This window comes from Pteropus vampyrus, unplaced genomic scaffold (assembly GCF_000151845.1).
Source record: "Pteropus vampyrus isolate Shadow unplaced genomic scaffold, Pvam_2.0 Scaffold137, whole genome shotgun sequence".
NCBI classification, from domain to species: Eukaryota; Metazoa; Chordata; class Mammalia; order Chiroptera; family Pteropodidae; genus Pteropus; species Pteropus vampyrus.
The window spans coordinates 5258815-5276909 of NW_011888918.1; the positions used below are offsets into that span (position 1 = coordinate 5258815).

General features: G+C 51.4%; 1 protein-coding gene across 3 annotated transcripts in view; it reads right to left on the reverse strand.

Annotated features, from left to right (window-relative positions):
- TSPAN11 (tetraspanin 11) overlaps positions 1-18095 on the reverse strand; it is an 84038-nt gene that overhangs the window by 13053 nt on the left and 52890 nt on the right. For all 3 annotated transcript variants that reach the window (XM_011367862.2, XM_023535190.1, XM_023535191.1), the window contains one exon: positions 14215-14406. In XM_011367862.2, the coding sequence (XP_011366164.1) occupies positions 14215-14406 (192 nt within the window). The remainder of the gene's footprint in view (positions 1-14214; positions 14407-18095) is intronic.

Consider the following 18095-nt stretch of genomic DNA (forward strand, 5'->3'; position numbering starts at 1 on the left):
AGAATGGTCATGGAACATCAGTCGACTTGGGTTTAAGACCAGGCTCGGCCACTTGCTGGCTCTGGATGGGTGACCACTGGCACTTTGCTGTGAATTAGAAAAATTTGCTCCAAAGAGAAAAATATGTGAGTTGGGCAAGCTGAATTTCAGCATCCCCTGGTTCCTTGTACAAGATGCAACTTTCAGGGCCATAAATAATGGCCCTGCCTGTGGGACTGAGACAGTAGATGGCCATATCCTGCCCTGCCCACCTCTAGGGGACCAATGGGAGGGAAATCGTGCTTCATAGCCATCTGACCTGCTTCCTGCTCCCAGAGCTCATGGGCGAGAGCATGAGGTGAGCTGAACTTGTCAACAAGTGGCAGGCACAGCCCTCCTGAGAACTGCCTGGACCACTGGACAGAGTGTGGCTGCACTGACACACATCAGGAGGGCGTCCCTTCCTAACACACACACTGTAGGGTCTTGGGAATGTGTCTGGCCCTCAGCTCCTCTCTGACACAGCTGCCCTTCCTGCTGGCTCCAAATCGATCCCCATTCCCCTGCCTTAGTACTCTGAGGCCTGCTGTCATCCTGCCACAGGACCCTGTGTGTGTGGCTGCCAGTCACTCCCCAGGCTTCCTGAGTATATCCTGTGTGCCCTCTATGGTGTGGGAGGATGGGATGATGGGGCGCCGTAACTGAATGAGAGAATGAAGGCCACTGCCAGGTAGGAGGGCAGCATCTTCCCACTTTCCTTCTGTGGGGGGCGGGAAAAGCTTCTCTCTCTGTCACTGCTGTCAGGTGCAAGTCATGCACGGATGGTGGCCGTGAGATGTGATGGTGTCGTGCTGCTCTCTGGGAAGTCCTTGCCACAGTTACTATTGAAGCCTGGCTGGGGAGGCGGGATGATGGGAAGGAAGAGCAACTGAACCACATCCATGATTTAATGGCAGGTTAAATTAGTACATGCCAGCCCCTCAGAAAGGTTCCCAGGTATCAAACAAGCTCTCCAATCTGCATGAGAAGGCAGGATGGGGGAGAGCACCCCTCCCGCCAGGAGCTCCAGCTGTAAAGATGCCCTAGGGTGGAAGCCAGGGCCAGGCTGGGGCTTCCTGGGGAGGGGGGACAGAGGTTGGAGTGCCAGGGAGTGGACCTGCTGAGCTCTTGAGGGGCACGGGTGCTGGCTCCAGGCAGAAGCTTCAGTGGAGGGAGGGCTGCAGGTGTGTGACTCACTTGGGCGGGGGAGGCCCTGAATCACAGCTTCTTTGTGACAGTCCCTGAGAGGCAGGTCATGCGTACTGGTATTCTGTACTGAGGATCCTGGCAGCCCTGCCTCTTGAGTTGGCCGACTGGAGCCTGCACAACAGGGCTAGGCTGGTGGGGTTTTTGCCATGTGAGGCCATGAGCTCTAATAAAGGCCTCGCCTCTGCCACTCCACCTTTGTTTTCCAAGCCAACCCTGACTCCCTCAGTCCAGCCAAATCATCTCAGGAGACCTAGGGCATGAGCTGGCCATGAAGATCTGTGAAGTGTTCCTTCTGTTCCTGCACACAGTTCCTTACATAGAGGCCAAGCCTTTCAGCCTCCATGCTTTGTGCTTGCTGTCTGCTACCTAGACTTCTAGTGCCTCAATATCCGGCTCAGCCATGGCCTGATGTACTATCTCGGGCTGGCTGCGGTTGCCCTGCCCACCCCACACCATCCTCAGCCCTAATGCCTCCAGTGCTTCATCTGCCTCCATATCCCCACACAAGGACTTTGTTTTTCTCCTTCTCTCCTTGACTAGATTCAAATCTGTCTGTGTCCTTCACTCCCTGCCATGCTGTTCCTCACATGACAGTTCCCAGTAGGCCTTGGCTGGATGAGTGACATAACTTTAGCCACTGCTCTGTAGAGGCCGCTACTCCTTCAAGTGTTACCCTTTGGTCTCCCTAGAATGACCGTGAGTTTCTGGGGAACAGGGGCCATATCTTAGCTTCTCCCAGCTGCTACTCTGTGTCTGGTGTGGTGCTAGGTCTAGCTGCATACTTAGTGAACATCTCGCTTTAAAATGTATGAGGTAAGGTATCTTACAGAGCATGCCTGTGACAACGCGGACTGGTCAGAGCATGCCGGCCCATGATTAGGGGCAGGAGCCTAATCTTTTTTTGATCTGTGGGTACCACAGAATTGTTACTTTAGTTTAACTTATACCAGTGGCTCTCAACTTGGCATGATTTTGCAATGTCTAGAGACATTTTTTTGTTGTTGTCACAACTGGAGGAGTGTTAGGCACCTAGTGGGTACAGAGGCCAGGGATGCTGCTGTATATCCTACAGTGTGTGGAATTATCAGGTCCCAAAGCTGATGCTGGGACTTCGTTTGCAAATGTGTCCCTGTGCACTGTGAGACGCACAACAAAGATTTGAGAGGGTTATCTATTTCCTGAGAAGCCTGAACTGAACACACAAGCACATGAGGAGTTTTACTCTGTACCTGCCTGGTAGGGCACCTTTGCGCAGGAAGTTGTACACCCTGACTCAAGGAAGGATCAGTGAAGCAGAGGGAATGCCACCAGTCCAGCTGCACCCGAAGAGCTCTGGGTGCTTCCCTGGGAATAATGTGTTTTCTGAAACAGTTATAGGTCCCTCCAGCTGTTCCTAATAAGCTGGGCAGTGAGGGCTGAGCTGCCATACGGTCGTATCGTGGTCGACTAGGAAGCATGAAGAAGGTTCTGGAGCTAGCTTTTGCCTTCTTTAATTTTGGTTTGGCGTTGATTTTGAATTATTAAATGGAAATCAGTAATAAGTTCTCAGATACCCTGCGTGTAATTTCAAGGAGTCATATTTCAATGTCAGTATTAACTGGGCCCCACACCATCCTGCTTCTCTCAGCTAACCAGGCCAGGGAAGGGCCCATGCTCCACCAAGAGAACTCACTGTTCTCTTGAGGGGCCGCCAGAATCCGTCTCCCTGGCCTATGGTTTAGGAGGTGATAATCTAGCTCAGGTGCACTGGCCTTGTTTCACAAAATTGAACCTGAGAAGCAGAGGAAATGCAGTTTTTCTACAGTGGGAGCAGTGAAAAGGCATCCTTTCCACACACAAAAATAATAACAACAACATTAATAAATCCTTCCTCAGTGGAGTCAGTGCATTATTCACCTGAGTGGCCCCCAGGCACACACAGTGGGTACTCTGCGACAGTAACACCAACGTGGGCCAGCTCTCCCCAGGTGCCAGCCCCTCCGTGAGTCCTTCCCTTGATGGCTTCCAACCACCCTTGGAGATGAGCACAGCATCACTCATCACGGTGCCACGTGAGCACAGAGTCAGCCTCACCGTATCCATGAGCACACGTGCACGTGTATGGAAAAAGCTTGTCCGAAGTCACTTGGCAAGAATATGGCTGAGTCTGGAACTGAACCCAGTGGTTCTGGGTGTAGAACCTCGTGCAATTACCTGCTGTGTGTTGTTGTCCTCCTAAGAGCTGATGGGTGAGAATGAGCTTGCTGAGCTTGTTGGGGTAGATTCAGCAGGTTTGGGAGGATATAGGGTTTCAGGAGAGGACTAAGAGGGTGGTGATGGAAAAACAAATGGGAAATCCAGGGAGCCCTTGGCTAACCCCGACACATGAGAATCTCTCACTGGCCCTCCACTTAGTCCCCATTCTTCAGTGCTAGCAGAGCAGGCCAGGCATGTTCCAGTTGGCCTCTCCTGGCCAGGCTGCCCTCCTCCACCAGGGGCCCTGCCAGCAATGGCTTCTGCCTGCTCTGCACTTCTCCTTCCCACTTCTGCTCCCTACTGGGGTCCCAGCGTGGGCTCTAATGTCCACGTCTTCCCCGTCTGCCCTTTGCTTTATCTCGGAGTGTAGTAACTATCTACATAAGCTAGGCAACACTCCCTGTGTGTGTGTACAGTGCCCTGAACCCAACTCAGGCCTTGGCTTCCATGCCTCTGCTCTCTCCGTGCTGCCTGCCCGGGGTTCACTGCTCTGACCACGTCTGCATTCCCCAGCTGTTAGCCATCAAGCCTCAGCTCCAGCAAGGCACACAAAGCCCTCTCTGAGCCAGAAGTTCCTGACTGTGATCTCACTGCTGACATCCTTCTGGACTCCGATCTGACTGGTGGGTTTCACGCTGGTTCTGCTCCGGTACTATGTCTAATCTTGTTTGCCCATCTGCTCTGACCTGTATTTTGTCCTGTCTTCACGGGCCCTGTGCATGGGTGTGAACCAAACTCACCCCACCCCAACTCCTCATGACCTCCTGCCCTACTCGGGTTTTTGTGCCTGTTCTGCCCCTGCACTCAGGGCTGTCCCATGTCCCCCCAGAAGTGACCACCTGAGTCTTGGTCTGACAAAAAACCAGTAATGAGAATTCTAAAGAAAGTTCTCGTAGCTTCTGTACCCAGGCCCTCCATAAAAATGATGCCATTTCAAAATATGCCAAACTGGACACAAAACATAGAAGGAACCAGTTTGGTAAGCACAGAATGGGACCCAGTCATCTTCCCCCTTGTACCATCTACTAAAGTTTCTCCCTTTAATTCTTTAATGGAACAGTTTGAACCAGAAGCAAAGTTGGATATTTTCTAAAACTATAGATCCAAAATGAAGCTGGAACAGCACAGTACTTTCTGAATCAAACCAATACTTTCCTTAATGAGATGCTCTGTGGGAAATCTACAGAAATGTTTTTCATCATGACATTCTGGTGATTAATTAGAAATCGAGTCTTCAGATGGACTTACACTGCTTGGGGCAAGCTGAGTCCCAGGTGTGGTTTCTGGGGCAGAGTCACTGGTGCTACGAGATGGGGCAGCTCAGCATCAGTTCACGCCATCCTTGAGGTAAGTTTTAAGAACTTTATACAATTGGACTCGGAATTTCTCCATTGGACTGATTCTACCACAAAGAAGGAAGCTGCGCTGGAACTTTCCTCCTCTCTCCACCACCCTTCTGCACTATTAGAGACGGAAACCAAGCCACAGTCAGAAAATCGAGGCTGGGTGTCCAGGAGGGTGGGGCGGGGAGTAGAGGCACTACCGAAGTCTCAGGGCAGCATGGCAACAGTAAGAGAGGAGAATCAAGATGCTGTCAAGGTCAAGTCTCAGGGAGAAGAGCCCAGCTGGTGGCCCCTGCTTGGCTGTGTGCGAGAGGATTACAGTGGTGGGCGGGAGAGCGCCAGGGAGCTCAGAACAACCAAGGCCAAACAGGGAAAGATGAAGCCAGCTGTGTCAGTGGCCATGACCTCAGGGTGCATTATTCTCTGGCAACTGACCACTGGCTGGAGGCAGTCAGAGCTCAGAGGTGCAGCTGCCTGGACTGTTTGTGCAGAAAAGAAAGGATGTGGATTTGGGAGCCTTAAACCATTCCTGCAACAAGATGTCACTGTTGGAAGGATGAAGGTGACCTCTACCCCTCCTGGCCCCAGCTCAGGGCTCACAGCCAGGGCCATCCAGCCACAGCCATGCTGGATGCTAGGACTCAGCCATTCCACCTGGGGCTGCTCTCCAGAAGGACTCTAGGGTGTGCTCTGGCTGATGGCTGGTGCTAATATCCAGTTCCGGCCCAAGGGGCTGGGTGTAGAGAAGAGGACCAGGGCTGGGGTGAGGAAAGCTGGTCAACCAAGTGAAGGGAAGGTGGAAGAGGGCAGGGGAGGAGCAAACTGGGTTGAGGGGTGGCAGGAGATATTTAAGAGACGCATCAAGAGAACACAGCTGAGGCCATCCAAAGTCCAAACAAAGGGTTAGGAGTCTAAAGATCACACTGTGGGGGCTGTAGGAGGAGAACAGAATTTCAGAACCATAAGCCAAAGACAGATGTCCACTGGATTGCAAGCTGGGACTGTTAAGAGTCCAGTATGGATAGTTGAGAGAGCAGGCTCCAGAGTGGACAACAGGGCCTGGCCAGCTAGCTGAGGGATGACCACCAGACTCCCCTGGGGGACAGAGCCCACGGAACTCAGAGGATGCAGCCGCCCGGTAGTTTGAGTGTGGGGGAAATGACTGAGTGCTGCCTCCTACTGGCCCCCTGGAAGGGCCTACATGTTCCTGCTGGCTGTCTTCCCACAGGCCGTGGAGAGATGTGGTGCGGCCTGCAGGCACCTGTGCACACGCCTGGAACAGAAGGGATTGTGCATGCGCTGGGGTAGGACAAAGGCTGGTGGCAGGATGGGACTGGTGACAGTAATTCTAGGACAGGGTTGACTACAGGGGAAAAGGGAAGGCCTGTAGTCAACCCTGTAACCTACTGCCATGCCTGGAGGTCAGGAAAAGTCCTGTGGCTCAGAGAGGTCAGAGCTTTCACCAAACCCAAACAGGAACTGAACTCCCAACACAGTCCTTTGTCTTTTCATACAGGTTTCTTGTCTTCTTCTCCAGCCTCCAGACCAAGAACCAGCTCTTAGTTCCTTTGGTGTCTCCTCCCCTTCTCACCCTGTCTTGTGCCCAGCGGAGCAGGAAATTCTGGGAATGTGCTGGAAATGCTTGTTGAGGTCGATGAATTAGGCAGCCTCGTCAATGTAACATGGAGCATGAGTTGCAGAAAATTGGAGGAGGTGGTGGAAATTAACTGGCTGTAAAATCTGCATGTAGAAAATTCGCTGCTACAGGTAGGCAGTGATCAGGTATATACCCTGCAGCTTAGAAAGGTGAATCTTGAACCCAGAATGGTGCTGGTCAGAGAAAAGGGTGATGTCACCCAAGGAGCCTAGGCTTTGGTTACAAGCTGGGAATCTGGGCCCAGCTTGCCTCTGCGAAGATGCTGTGTGACCCTGAGTGAATCACTCACCCTTTCTGGATCTTCTGCATAAAATGTAATGCTAAGATAAGAAGAATGTCTTGGTGCTGCTGCTCATTGGTCTGAGCGGTATCAGGACCGAGCCTCTTCTCTCCTTGCCTCCTGCTTCCTTACAGGAATGTCTAGAGGAACATCCAGGCTTATCCCCATTTCCTTACTCACTGCTCCTCCTACCTGTTTGGTGGGAGGGCCTCCTTCCTTCCTTCCCTCCCTTGGGACTGCCTGTCCTCAGGATGCCATATTCTCTACTCTCTACTAAAGAGTTTAGTGAAGCAGTTCTTAGTGAGGTTACACAGGTTTGTCCTTATCTCAACCAGAGCTGAAGAGCTGCTAAGGCTTCTGGCTGCAGAGGTAAAGCCACACACTCCAATCAGCTACATTAGTAATAAAGATGACCTTTGACTGCCATCTCTCTGTTTTCTGAGCCTTATTTTTCAATTGATACTAAGCTCCCCTAAAACCTCAGTGTGATACACGGTGAGATGGAGCAGGGCACTGAGCATCATGGAGGCGAGGCTTCCCAAAGCCGGTACCAGGACCTGGCATTAGAGAAGTATTTCCAAACAGTTGTCCAGCCACCACACTTGTCCTGGTCCCACGAGGGCTAGGGGACCTGCAGCTCCAAGGGCTGTCACCGCTGCCACCAGATGAGAATGAGGTGTGGATCAAATAGGAAGGAAGGTGGGTTCTGCCCTCTCCTCCAGCCACGGCTCTTGGCAGGGAACGCAGCCAGCTCCAGCTCCCTGTTGAGGAGCACTAAGCAGAGTGGGCAAACGCAGTGATTCTCTAAGTGACTGCCTTGCCTGCACAAGCCCTTGCCTCCTGTCAGTCCCATGAGAGTAGAGCAGTAATACCAACTGCTCTCAACAATCTTGACAGTACCGATGTGGGGCCTCAGGAGGAGATTTTCCACCCAGATCAACTTCCTCAACTGCCAGCCCACTTCCAGGCCATCCTTGCTGGGTGTGTGCTTGTACAGTGAGGTTCATTTTGACATCAACGGGAGTGACAAACGTCACTGGGAAAGAAAAACGTCTGCATGTACATATGGGCTTCCTGATAATTGTTTGAAGGACTATCTGCTGTTCAGATCATCTATTCTGAGGCTCCCTCTCTCAAGAGGCTCAGTTATCAGGGTACCGATTATTGTGCCTCATATAGGTGACAGGGATTGTAGCACGTCCCTTTCCAGTTATATGGTTAAACCCAGAATCTGCCAAAGAAAGAAAGCAGAAGCTCAATGATGGAAAGGCAATGTGTAATCCCCAAATAAACTCTTGGATTGAGGATACAAACAGATGCTGCTTACCCACCATCCCCTGCCTTCCTGTACACACACACACATACACACAGACACACACAGAGACAGAGACTGACACAGACACGACACAGACACAGACACGACACAGACCGACCCGACCCGACCACGCAAACAACACACCCCCCCTCTCTCTCTCTCTCTGACCCTTCTGGATCACTCTCTGAACCTGCTCAGGACCTTATGAGGGTGAGGGAGACAGAGAACCCTCTATGGGTGGTCAACCACTCACGGAGAACTCAGATGAACTTTTCTTCAACTAGGCCCAAACACGTTGCACACTAACAGAGCTGATTTTTGCTGCACTGCCAGCACCCAGAAGCTTGATCTCCACTTTCGAGTGCATCGGGTGGCAGGTAGCCAGGTTGTCAACTCCCAATTCTCACCTCGGTGCTTCATTTTTCAGCTGAAATGCAAACCATGGGTCCCAAGTCATGAGAAATGTGAGTGCACCCAGAACAAAGAGCAGCAGAAAAGGTACTGGACCAAGCCTTAGGTGTTGACTGGGCTCTGCCAGCTCATGACTACTCAAGTCTCTTTCTCTCTATGGCTAGGGAGAGGAGTGGAGAGTTCATTTCAAGCCACCTGGCAGTCCCTCCTGCACAGCCCTGAACTAAGTGAGGCCAATGAGGAGGAGGCTGATAGGGAAGATTTGCCAGGGCTTTCTTAGAAGAAGAGGGGCTGTATTCCATTGGGCAGCTGTGTGGTTGTCCTGGCACAGGAACAGAGCTGATGTCAGCCCCAGGCCTTGCCTGAATGACCTCAACAGGACCCAGCTAGGAGGGGCTGAGCACAGGCTGACTGTGTGGTTTCTTATGCAGACATCTCAAGGCTGGCTCTTGGGGATATCCGTCTCCTGCTTCCAGAAGAGCCAGGAAATAGTCGTCTTGTCTGTTTCCCTGGCTCCACTGCACCAAACCATGCAGGATGAGGACAGGCCCTCTTGTCCTGATGGAGAGGAGTTGGGGCTTCTCGAAGCACTGGATGCAGGACCTATTCCTTTGGAGCATATGGGCAGTTGACCGAAAGATCAAAGTGCCCCCGAAGAGATGAGGCTATGATGACCCTGGCTGGGTGGTTTCTGGAGCACTGACAAAGTAATGTGAGGGTGAGAAATGAGCCCTGGGAAGGACAGAGTCAAATCCCCTTGGCACCGGGACCCAGCTCCCTCCATCCTTCCTCCAGCACCAACTTCAACAGAGGAGGTGGCACGGCCCAAGCTGTGGGGACCCTGGGAGTAACAGCCCTAAGAATAACTCCATTTACTTAGGTTCCTTCTCAAAGGAACTTGGTCACAGTGATGTGACGAGATATTGGTGTCAATGGTAATTATAGCCATACCATTGGCTGTAATTGTGGTGACTCTTTTCCCAAGACCTAAAGTACTCCCTCATTACCCTCACACCTCACCCCCATATAAGGACAGGGATACCAAGGTGCCCAGGAGCAGCTGAGTGACTTCCCTAAGGCCCCAGAGCACGGTGGGCAAGCTACACCGCAACCTGCTTTTGAGCCCTAGCTCTTGATTCCAGACCTCATTGCCCTGGTTAACCAAGTCTGGGTGTATCGATGAAAGTGTTGCAGTTTGGGGTCCCCTCATTTTCTGAAATTGGTTCTAGAACTTCTCACTTTTTAATCCATCCAATAAATAAAAAAGAGCTCTTGACGAAGACCCAGTTTCGCCTGAACCATCCATCATAATCTTCATCTGGCTTAAGATATGAAAGTTTCCAGAACCCATATTCAAAACTCTAAAAATATCCTTTTCTTTTGATCAGGGTGGCATCTGTCCTGGTCACTGGCCTTACTTAAGCTTAGATGGCCTGAATTATCTGGCTCTCTCATGCAGCCTTCGCTAAATAAGAAGAGCCGGTGTGAATAATTTAAACCCCATTCTCTTTCCCCCTTTGCACATTTCCGACGCCGAGCTGATCATCGTTTTAGCACCAGACAAGATGTGCTATTCCTGTCCCTGACAAACATGTCCTCCTTGGGAAAGTGACTTTGAGGGGCTGCAGATACGCTCAGAGGAAGGGCCCAGGCAGGACAGATGTCGTGCCTGTGTGAGCTGGACTGCCTTCTAGTTCTCCAGAACTTTTGATGCCAGGCCTCTCTCTCCCCCTGGTCCAAGTTGGATGCACATCATCCAGATGCCTAGTCTTTCATCTTTTCCTTGCTTCTTGGGAGACCACTTTGTATAGAGGTTATGGAGCTAGACTCACTGCCTTTCTCCTCTGGAGTTGCCTCCAGCTTTTTGCTGATTAAAGATTCCAAAAGGAAGTTAAGACATGGATTGAAAAAAAATGAGACTAGAAGGGAATCTCCAGAAGGCACAGAACACTTTTAAACTGCCTTAACCACACCACTTGCCTCTAAATGGGAGCCTGGTTTTTAAAAGTCCTACTTGTGTAAGCACGAGAATGGTCTTACAGCCACCTTCTTGGTTTAAACAATGAAGTGCTCAATAATTCAGGGGCTGATGGGCCAGGATGTGGATTACTCAGGATCTGCTGCTTCACTGGTGTACTCTCCCTGGGCCAGTTCTGTCTTTGGTTCTTTCAGAGCGGGGCAGAAAAAAGCGAAGGAAGATTCGAGGCCTCAAGGTTTGCTGTTTGTTAGCCCCCTGTCCCTACACTCCTGGAATGATGGCTGCATTAATGTGTGGTGCACATTCTTCTGACCTCACTCTTGAACTGGTGCCTTTCTGATGTGTTTGGTTAGTGATGTTGGGCCAAAGAATTTTTCAGTTCTGTGTGGGATGGAAGTGAATGCAGGCAGAAGGTAAAGTACTGAGAAGGAAGGCATTTCACCTCTAGCAGCCCCTGTGCCCCCAGCCCTGCCTCAAGGCTCACGGGGATGAGAAGGCCAGGGTGCAGGCAAGCCTAAGGCCTTGGCCTTCTGGAAGTCTCCACTTGTCCTTGCACAGCCCTGGGCATAGGGCTTGGTCCCCTGGGAAGACCTCAAACCAAGTGCCTGTCAGACTGTGACTGGGGAGGCTGGAGACACTTGTACCCTTGATGGCGCAGCCTAGATGGTGGGACATGGCTTGCAAATGGGTCATGTAAGAAGGAACTGAGGAAGGGGAGGCTGTGATTGGTGGCTCAGAGAGCAGAGTGCTATCAGTTACAGGACCTCAGGCTTTCCTTCTGGTCTTTGAGACTAAGGGGAGGGCTCTTATTTGTGTCTGTTCCCCCCAAAGCCAATAATACTGGGTATCCTCCATTAATATCTGGGGGACCTACACTTTTACTCGCCCAATGTCTTTCAGCCTGGAAATCTTTGGATGGAGCATTGGGCCCAATGACCCTCAAGTTCCCTTCTAAACTGGACATGCTCTGCCCAAGTGCACTGTTATTTCTGTATTGTAAAGCAAGGAGCTTCTGGGGTTGCACCCCAACCCTCCTGGTCTCCTGCCCTGGGGTTCTGGCTGGGCCCAGCAGGGAGCCCTCTCTTGTACCCATTTGGATCTCGGAGAGCAACTACTTCGTGCTGATGTCCACAGACATGGAGAACAGCATGTCCCTCTGCACACACTATCCCATTCGGCCTCCTATCCCTCTGCCTGCAGTCATGTTGGCTTCTCCAGGTGACCTGGATTCTTGGAGGTGATTCTAACAGACTGGAATTCACAGTCCAGCTCCAGCACTTACATGTTCCACATCTCTCAGGCCAGCTTTCTCATTTGTATGGTGGGGTGAATGCCCTTGGGAGGCAGCATGGCGTGGTGGGTCGGAGCACGGGCCTGGGGGCCAGACCGCATGCCACTCACTAGCAGCGTAACCCTGGGCAAATTGCTCGACCTCTCTAGGCTCCAGCTACCTCACTGTAAAACGCACATGGCAAGAGTGAACACCTCACAGGGCTGGGTGAGGGTCATATGAGTTAACATGCACGAGTGTTTAAAACAGCACTTGGCACAGAGAGTTCAAGATTATTGTGCCTTTGCAGGGCTGTTGTTATAAGGATGGAGGGAGTGGCTCTCAGTGAGTGGTGCCCATTTGTGTTATAATTTTGCCCTGGGTGGAAAGCAGTGGGCTGCTTCTCGGCGCTGCGGGAGCCACTGGTCTTAGGGGCTCCTTTAGAACCAGGAGAGATGGCTCTGAGAAGGAAGGTTCCCGTGTGAGGGCCTCTGCCTTCCTTCTTGGGCTGTAGAGGCGAGTCCTGTCCTCCTGCAACAAGGTTACCTGGTGGAAGGAAGGGGTGGCTGGCAGGCAGAGCTGGGTAGTCTGCCTCTGTGGGCCAGAGGGCTCAGCCTGAAACCCAAGGCCCAGCTGAAGACCCCACTTCCGAAAGGACCAGGGCTGAGCAGGGCAAAGGTGGAGTCCCTGATAACGCAGGAAAAGGGTTCTGTCTCTGGGCCCAGGAGCACCGGTCGCTGTGAGCCTCAGTCCTTATAAGGCCTTGAACATTTCCTCAGCCACGCCACATACTCAGTCACTCGGGTCACACTCCGTGTCTTCATCCAGCTGACACTGATCAGGTCGAGGATTCCAATAGGCTTGCAAAGACTCGTGCTAGGGCACGTGAGGAATGGCTGGTGGAGATGAGGCTGCTCCGGGCACACCTGTCCCATTGCTGGATACGCAGCTCACGTCAAAAACCATGCTCTGGCGGTTGGTGCCCTATGTGACTTTGCCCTGCCAGTATGCCATCATCCACATGGCTGTATCCCTCAGAGCAAAATTTAAGGAACTTTTCTAGGCAGGGGAGAACCATCCTGCTGAGCCTGTACACAGCTAAAAAACGAAGTCACCACTGGTGAGAGGCTGCAGGGTTCGGCCCCTTTGCTGCTTCCTGCTCCCTGGTTGGATGTTCAAGGGCTGAGGCTGCCAAGTCACTGGAGGGCACAGGGGAGGGGGGTCGGGAGGGCACAGCCCTTCAGGGCTACTTCCCACTGCCTGACTCCTCACTCAACCTGATTTCTTGCTGAGACTTGGTTTGGTTCTGGCCCTGGCCCTGGCTTGCTAAGTCCTTAGGTTTTGTAGCCTCCCTTGCCCACACTGGCCCACACTCCTTAGGAGGAGATTAAATGGTGGGGGGTGGTGGGGAACTTGCCCCAGCAACAGATGCAAGGGAGTTAGGGGTTTGTTCTGGTGAGTCCTGAGCTGGACTCTGGCTTCTGCCCCCCGCAGTTCGCCCTGGCCTCCTCTCCCAACACTCTGAGCCAGGTGAGGACAGCCAGCTTTCCAGGATGAAGTCTGTCAAGGAAACTGTGCAGCCCACACCACCACCGATGAGATACTCTTGCCCAAGCAATCAAACCTGAGTCTGATTAAGCTTCTAGATCCAGCTACCAGGAGAACATGTTAACCAACACCACAGGGATAGAATGAGAAAGCCAGACTAGAAAAAACTGCAGGACAGATGACTGACCTGGTTCCTTCAACAGATTGCAAGGAAGGAAAAAAAAGAGAGAGATTGATGGGGGAGCTTAGAGACGAACAGAGATCTAGGAGACAAACTGACCAATTTTAATACATGGACCTCATTTAGATTCTGATTCAAACAAACTCGAGAAAAAAAGAATAGTTTATGGGTCAACTGGAGATATTTGAAACTGCTTGGTTACTTCGCGATATTAAGAAATGACTTAATTGCTCTTAGGTATGATGACGGTATTGTCATTATGTTTTCTAAAAAAGACCCTTAAGTTTTTGAGGCACACCCTGAAGTATTTACAGTTGGTGAGATGCCCGGGATATCAAAGTGGGGGAGGTACCGGGTATAGATGAAACAGGACTGGCTCTGAGATGCCAGTTGTTGAGTCTGGGTGATGGGACATGAAGCTTCATTATGACATTCTTTTCATTTTTGTATAGCTTTGAAAATCACCATGATAAAACCTGGAAAGAGAGGAGGAATGAAAGAAGGAGGGCGGAGCAGCTGCCACTAGGACTGAGACTGCCCTCCTAGTTTAGATCCTAAGAACCCAGACACGATGGCAAACAGCCGCCCTGCTTCTTAAGGCCTCAGATCCAGGCTGAGACCACTGTGAGTGGTGGGGTTCTCAGCGCAGGAGCCTGACTAGGGGCACCGGCTGGGCATTGAGGGGCTCTGGCCTGGCTTCCTGAGGCCCTGGGTAGGTTTTCCTTCGTCCAGCCACAGTGCCAGGCAGAGTGGGGCTGGCAGCACTCACCGTGGAGAGGCAGCTCCTGTCCTCCCGGATGATGGCACTGAAGCCCAGGAAGCCAGTCAGCATGACGAGGGCGCCTGCGAAGATGAGGATGTAGGCGGAGGCGGCGAAGGTGCTGGAGGCCAGGACACTGAGGTAGCCGCTCTTCTCCACCAGGGTCCAGACGCCCACGGCCAGGACGGCGGCCCCGCCCACCTGCAGGAAGTGCCAAATCAGAGCAGGCGGCCACTGGGGCGCCACAGCTGCCATTTAGTGAGTGCCTACTATATCCCGGGCACTTTTTATGTATCATCTCATGTAACCCTTCAAAGAGCCTGTGAGCACAGTGTGGATCCCCGATTTATAGATGGAGAAACGGAGGCTTGAAGAAGCTGGGTGACCTGTCTGTCCATAGTCACGCACCTTAGTTTCAGGGACAGATTCTGAACTTAGGTGTGACTCCCAACTCCGTGCTTCTCATCACAATAGCTGTGCGCCCCTGTCCCGTGAGGCGACTGTGGGATGAGCACTGTGTGTGAGCCCCTGTTCCTCCCCGATCCCTGGCCACACCATGCCCTTCCTCTCCTAGGGTGCTCCTTGGCTCTTGTCCACATTCCCTGGTGGGCGCTTTCACCCACCGCCCTGTTCCATCTTTATATTTGCCCTTGGGGAGAGCGTGCCTGGGCTTCTCATCTCTGTTCTACAGATGAAGAAATGGAGGAAACAGGAATTGCCTGAGAACCTATCTCTGGTGAAGGATATTTAGGGGAGGGCCAGGACAGGAACTCTGGGACCACGGAGGACTGAGCAGGAGAGATTTCTTTTTTGCTAAATGTCTGATTCCCCTTCAGTCCTGAGAAGGTCGGCAGGAACAGGACACTGCTGGCTGGCACGTCAGGGGGTGCCTCCTCAGGAAGGGTACCTGGAAATAGAGCTGGGGTGGCTCCTTGCCTGGTTCTGCAGTGAGACCAAATAACCTTTTCTGTGACTGTTCAGTAGAAGGGTGTGTGCATGTGATTTCAAAGTGCCAGATGGGGAGTATTAGGGTGTCTGTCCAGGTTTTGGGTGGGGGGCAGGAGCCCTGGGATCACTAAACACTTCTGCCATCTGTTCATGGGAAAGTAGACTTCTGACTTGCCCCCAGTTTCCTTGCCCCATTTAAGGATGAATTCTTTTCTTCAGATGGGAGAAAAATGCTCCCTCAAGGGGTCCTGAATGTGGCCAAAGCAAGAGAAGCCCCGTTGGGCTCGGTCCACATATGCTGGTCCCTGCAAAGTGTTCCCATCGGCCCCAGAATGACTCTCTGTGTGACCCACCTTGTCATCTCACAATTTTCTGCTCTCAGCAGTCACAGGCATCAGCTGAGCAAATGAAAGATGGTTCTTGGCAATTAATAAGCACTAAGCACCTAATTACTCAATTCACTATTTTCTTTTCTGAGCTTCGCAATACTTCTGTGAGGACAGGGCAGAGGGGAGGGCACATATTATCTCTGTTTTGCAGATGAAGACATTGAGGCTTGGAGAGAATAAGAACACGTTCAAGATGACACACTGGGAAATTTCAGAACTGAGATACAAACCTAGGACTTCTGAGGGCTGGTCCAGGACTTTGTCCCGGGATCCTACAGACTGGGCTGGGCCTGCTCCACTACTCATCTCTGCTTTTTAAATAATCCGCTCTCTTCGAAGCGCCATTTTATTTTTCTTAGCACCCCCAGCAGGTAAGAGAACCAGGCGGAAGAACATCACACAGCTGTGCCGCTCTGAATGGAATGGGTGAGGCTAATGTGTGACATTTCTTCAATTCTCTGGTGAACATTTTTTTCTCAATGTTAATCTATAAAATTGACATGCATCTTATGATTAATGGCATCTTACAATTATACTTGGCAGCACTTTTCTTAGTGGTACAGAAAACAATGGTGCATCTTACAATTGATGGTTTCTTAACTTCAATGAAATCCCTAGACTACAACTGGTTTTTAAATTCTTTGTGAGTAAGTATATGCTCTCTGGCCCACACAACCTCCGGGACCAGTGAGGAGTTTCCCGAGTCTGGGTCCATGGAATTTTGTCAAGTGGAAGTTTCCAGCAAAATATCCTGCACATACTCTTTCTGCCCCCTACAACATGCCTGGAAGACTTGGGTGAGGGTCCCAAGTTTGCATAACTAGCTGTGTGACCTAAAGACAGTCCCGTAACCTCTCTGGCCTACGTTTCTTCGTCTCTCAAATAAGGGGGTTGTATTAGATCAGTGGTTTCCAACCTGTAACCACCAAGGACCCCTGTGATCACTTTTCCCCATGGATCTTATGTTTTGCAGGTTTTCGCCTACTAAAACAGTGCATTAATAATTTATTTCTCATTTTTTATTAATCAAAGGCACGGGGTAGTATCAGGACGAGATCCTGAGCAGCACAAAATAGTTAATGTGACCACATGGAGTTGATCTAATTTTTAATGGTTGTAGTCTCTTTATAGAAATCTGCACATTATCCATTATCCGTTAGGCTTGCCAACCCCAGAGGTGAGCATTACATCTGGGTCACCACAAGGGGCCTGTTTGGACTGGACTGGGGACGGTTAATCTGTTGGGAGACATGGAACCGACTGAGAATGGTCATCCACTTAAAAGAATGCATTCAGGATCTGGGGCTGGAGCCTGATCTTGTGCCGTGCAGTGAGCCCTCGTGTCCATGGTTTCTGAGGCCTCCTCCACCTCGTTACCCCTCTCAGGTGGTGTTTCTCAGCCTGGCTGCACAATCACCTGGGGAGCTCTGAAAAACCCAGCCACAACCCAGGCCAGTTGGAATCTCTGGGAATGGGACCCAGGCATGAATAGTTTAAGTTCCCAGCTGGTTCCAGTTGAGAACCACTGCACAGATGCCGTATTTAATATAGAGTCAAAGTGTCCTGCCCTTCTCCCCCAGTAGGTGGTGCTGTGCTGAATCTTACAGACTATACTGCTTCCTGGAAGCTTTGGGCCCCTTCTTCTGGGGGCAGCTGCTGGGAGCACTCTTGACATTTGTTCAGGATTTGAACTCCATCCTGTTCCCTGTCTGTGTTAGGGAATTTGCTTTGGTAGGAGATTTGGGGTAGAAGGTGAGGTAATGAGGAGTAGAATTTTCAGTCCAAAGGAATGAAAATCAGATTATGCAAGAAATACAAAAAAAAAGTGGCTCTCCAGGAAGGAATGGGGCGGGGAGCTCTTAGTAATGCAGCCCCAGGAGAGGAGCAGTGCTGGTCCCACGAAGGGCAGGCTGCTCTCTTCCAGATCACTTGCCAGTCTCAGAAATGGCTGGATGCTTGCAAACAGGCAGAGTGTGTGGGTCAGTAGGGTCCCCGGCCACAGGGAAGGGTCTGGGAGGGATCTGGAAGGATACACTGCGCTGACTAAGGTCTAGAAAATGCACCTGTTCTGATATCCAGAAAAAATCAGGAGGTGAGTCTGAGTCAATGGGGACCCCTCCCCTCCCCTGGGTTGTCGCATTGGTGGAGAAGTTAGCATTAGCAGGGGACACTGAGTGGGATTTACCATCAGGAGCAAGAGAGGTTCAAGTCCCTCAGAGAGTCTGCTGCTCGAGACTTGGTCAGCCCTTTAGAAAAGAGTCTTTCCTCTGAACAGAACAAGTAAGAGCTGCTAAATGTCGTTAGAGGGTGTCTGAGGAGGGCAGAAGTCAGCAGGCCTGGGTTCCAGCCCTGGCTGTGCCCCTCACTAACCATGTAACTGTGTGCCAGACACTTCGCCTCGCTAAGTCTCAGTTTCATCTGTAAAATGGCAGTGCTGAACAAGAGGATCTCTGAGGTCCCTTTTGCGTGGGTAAAACATCCCCATTACTACCAGAGGGACAGCCTTCTGCCAAGGTACTCCAGCAAGATGCTTCTGGACCAGTGGCTCATGGT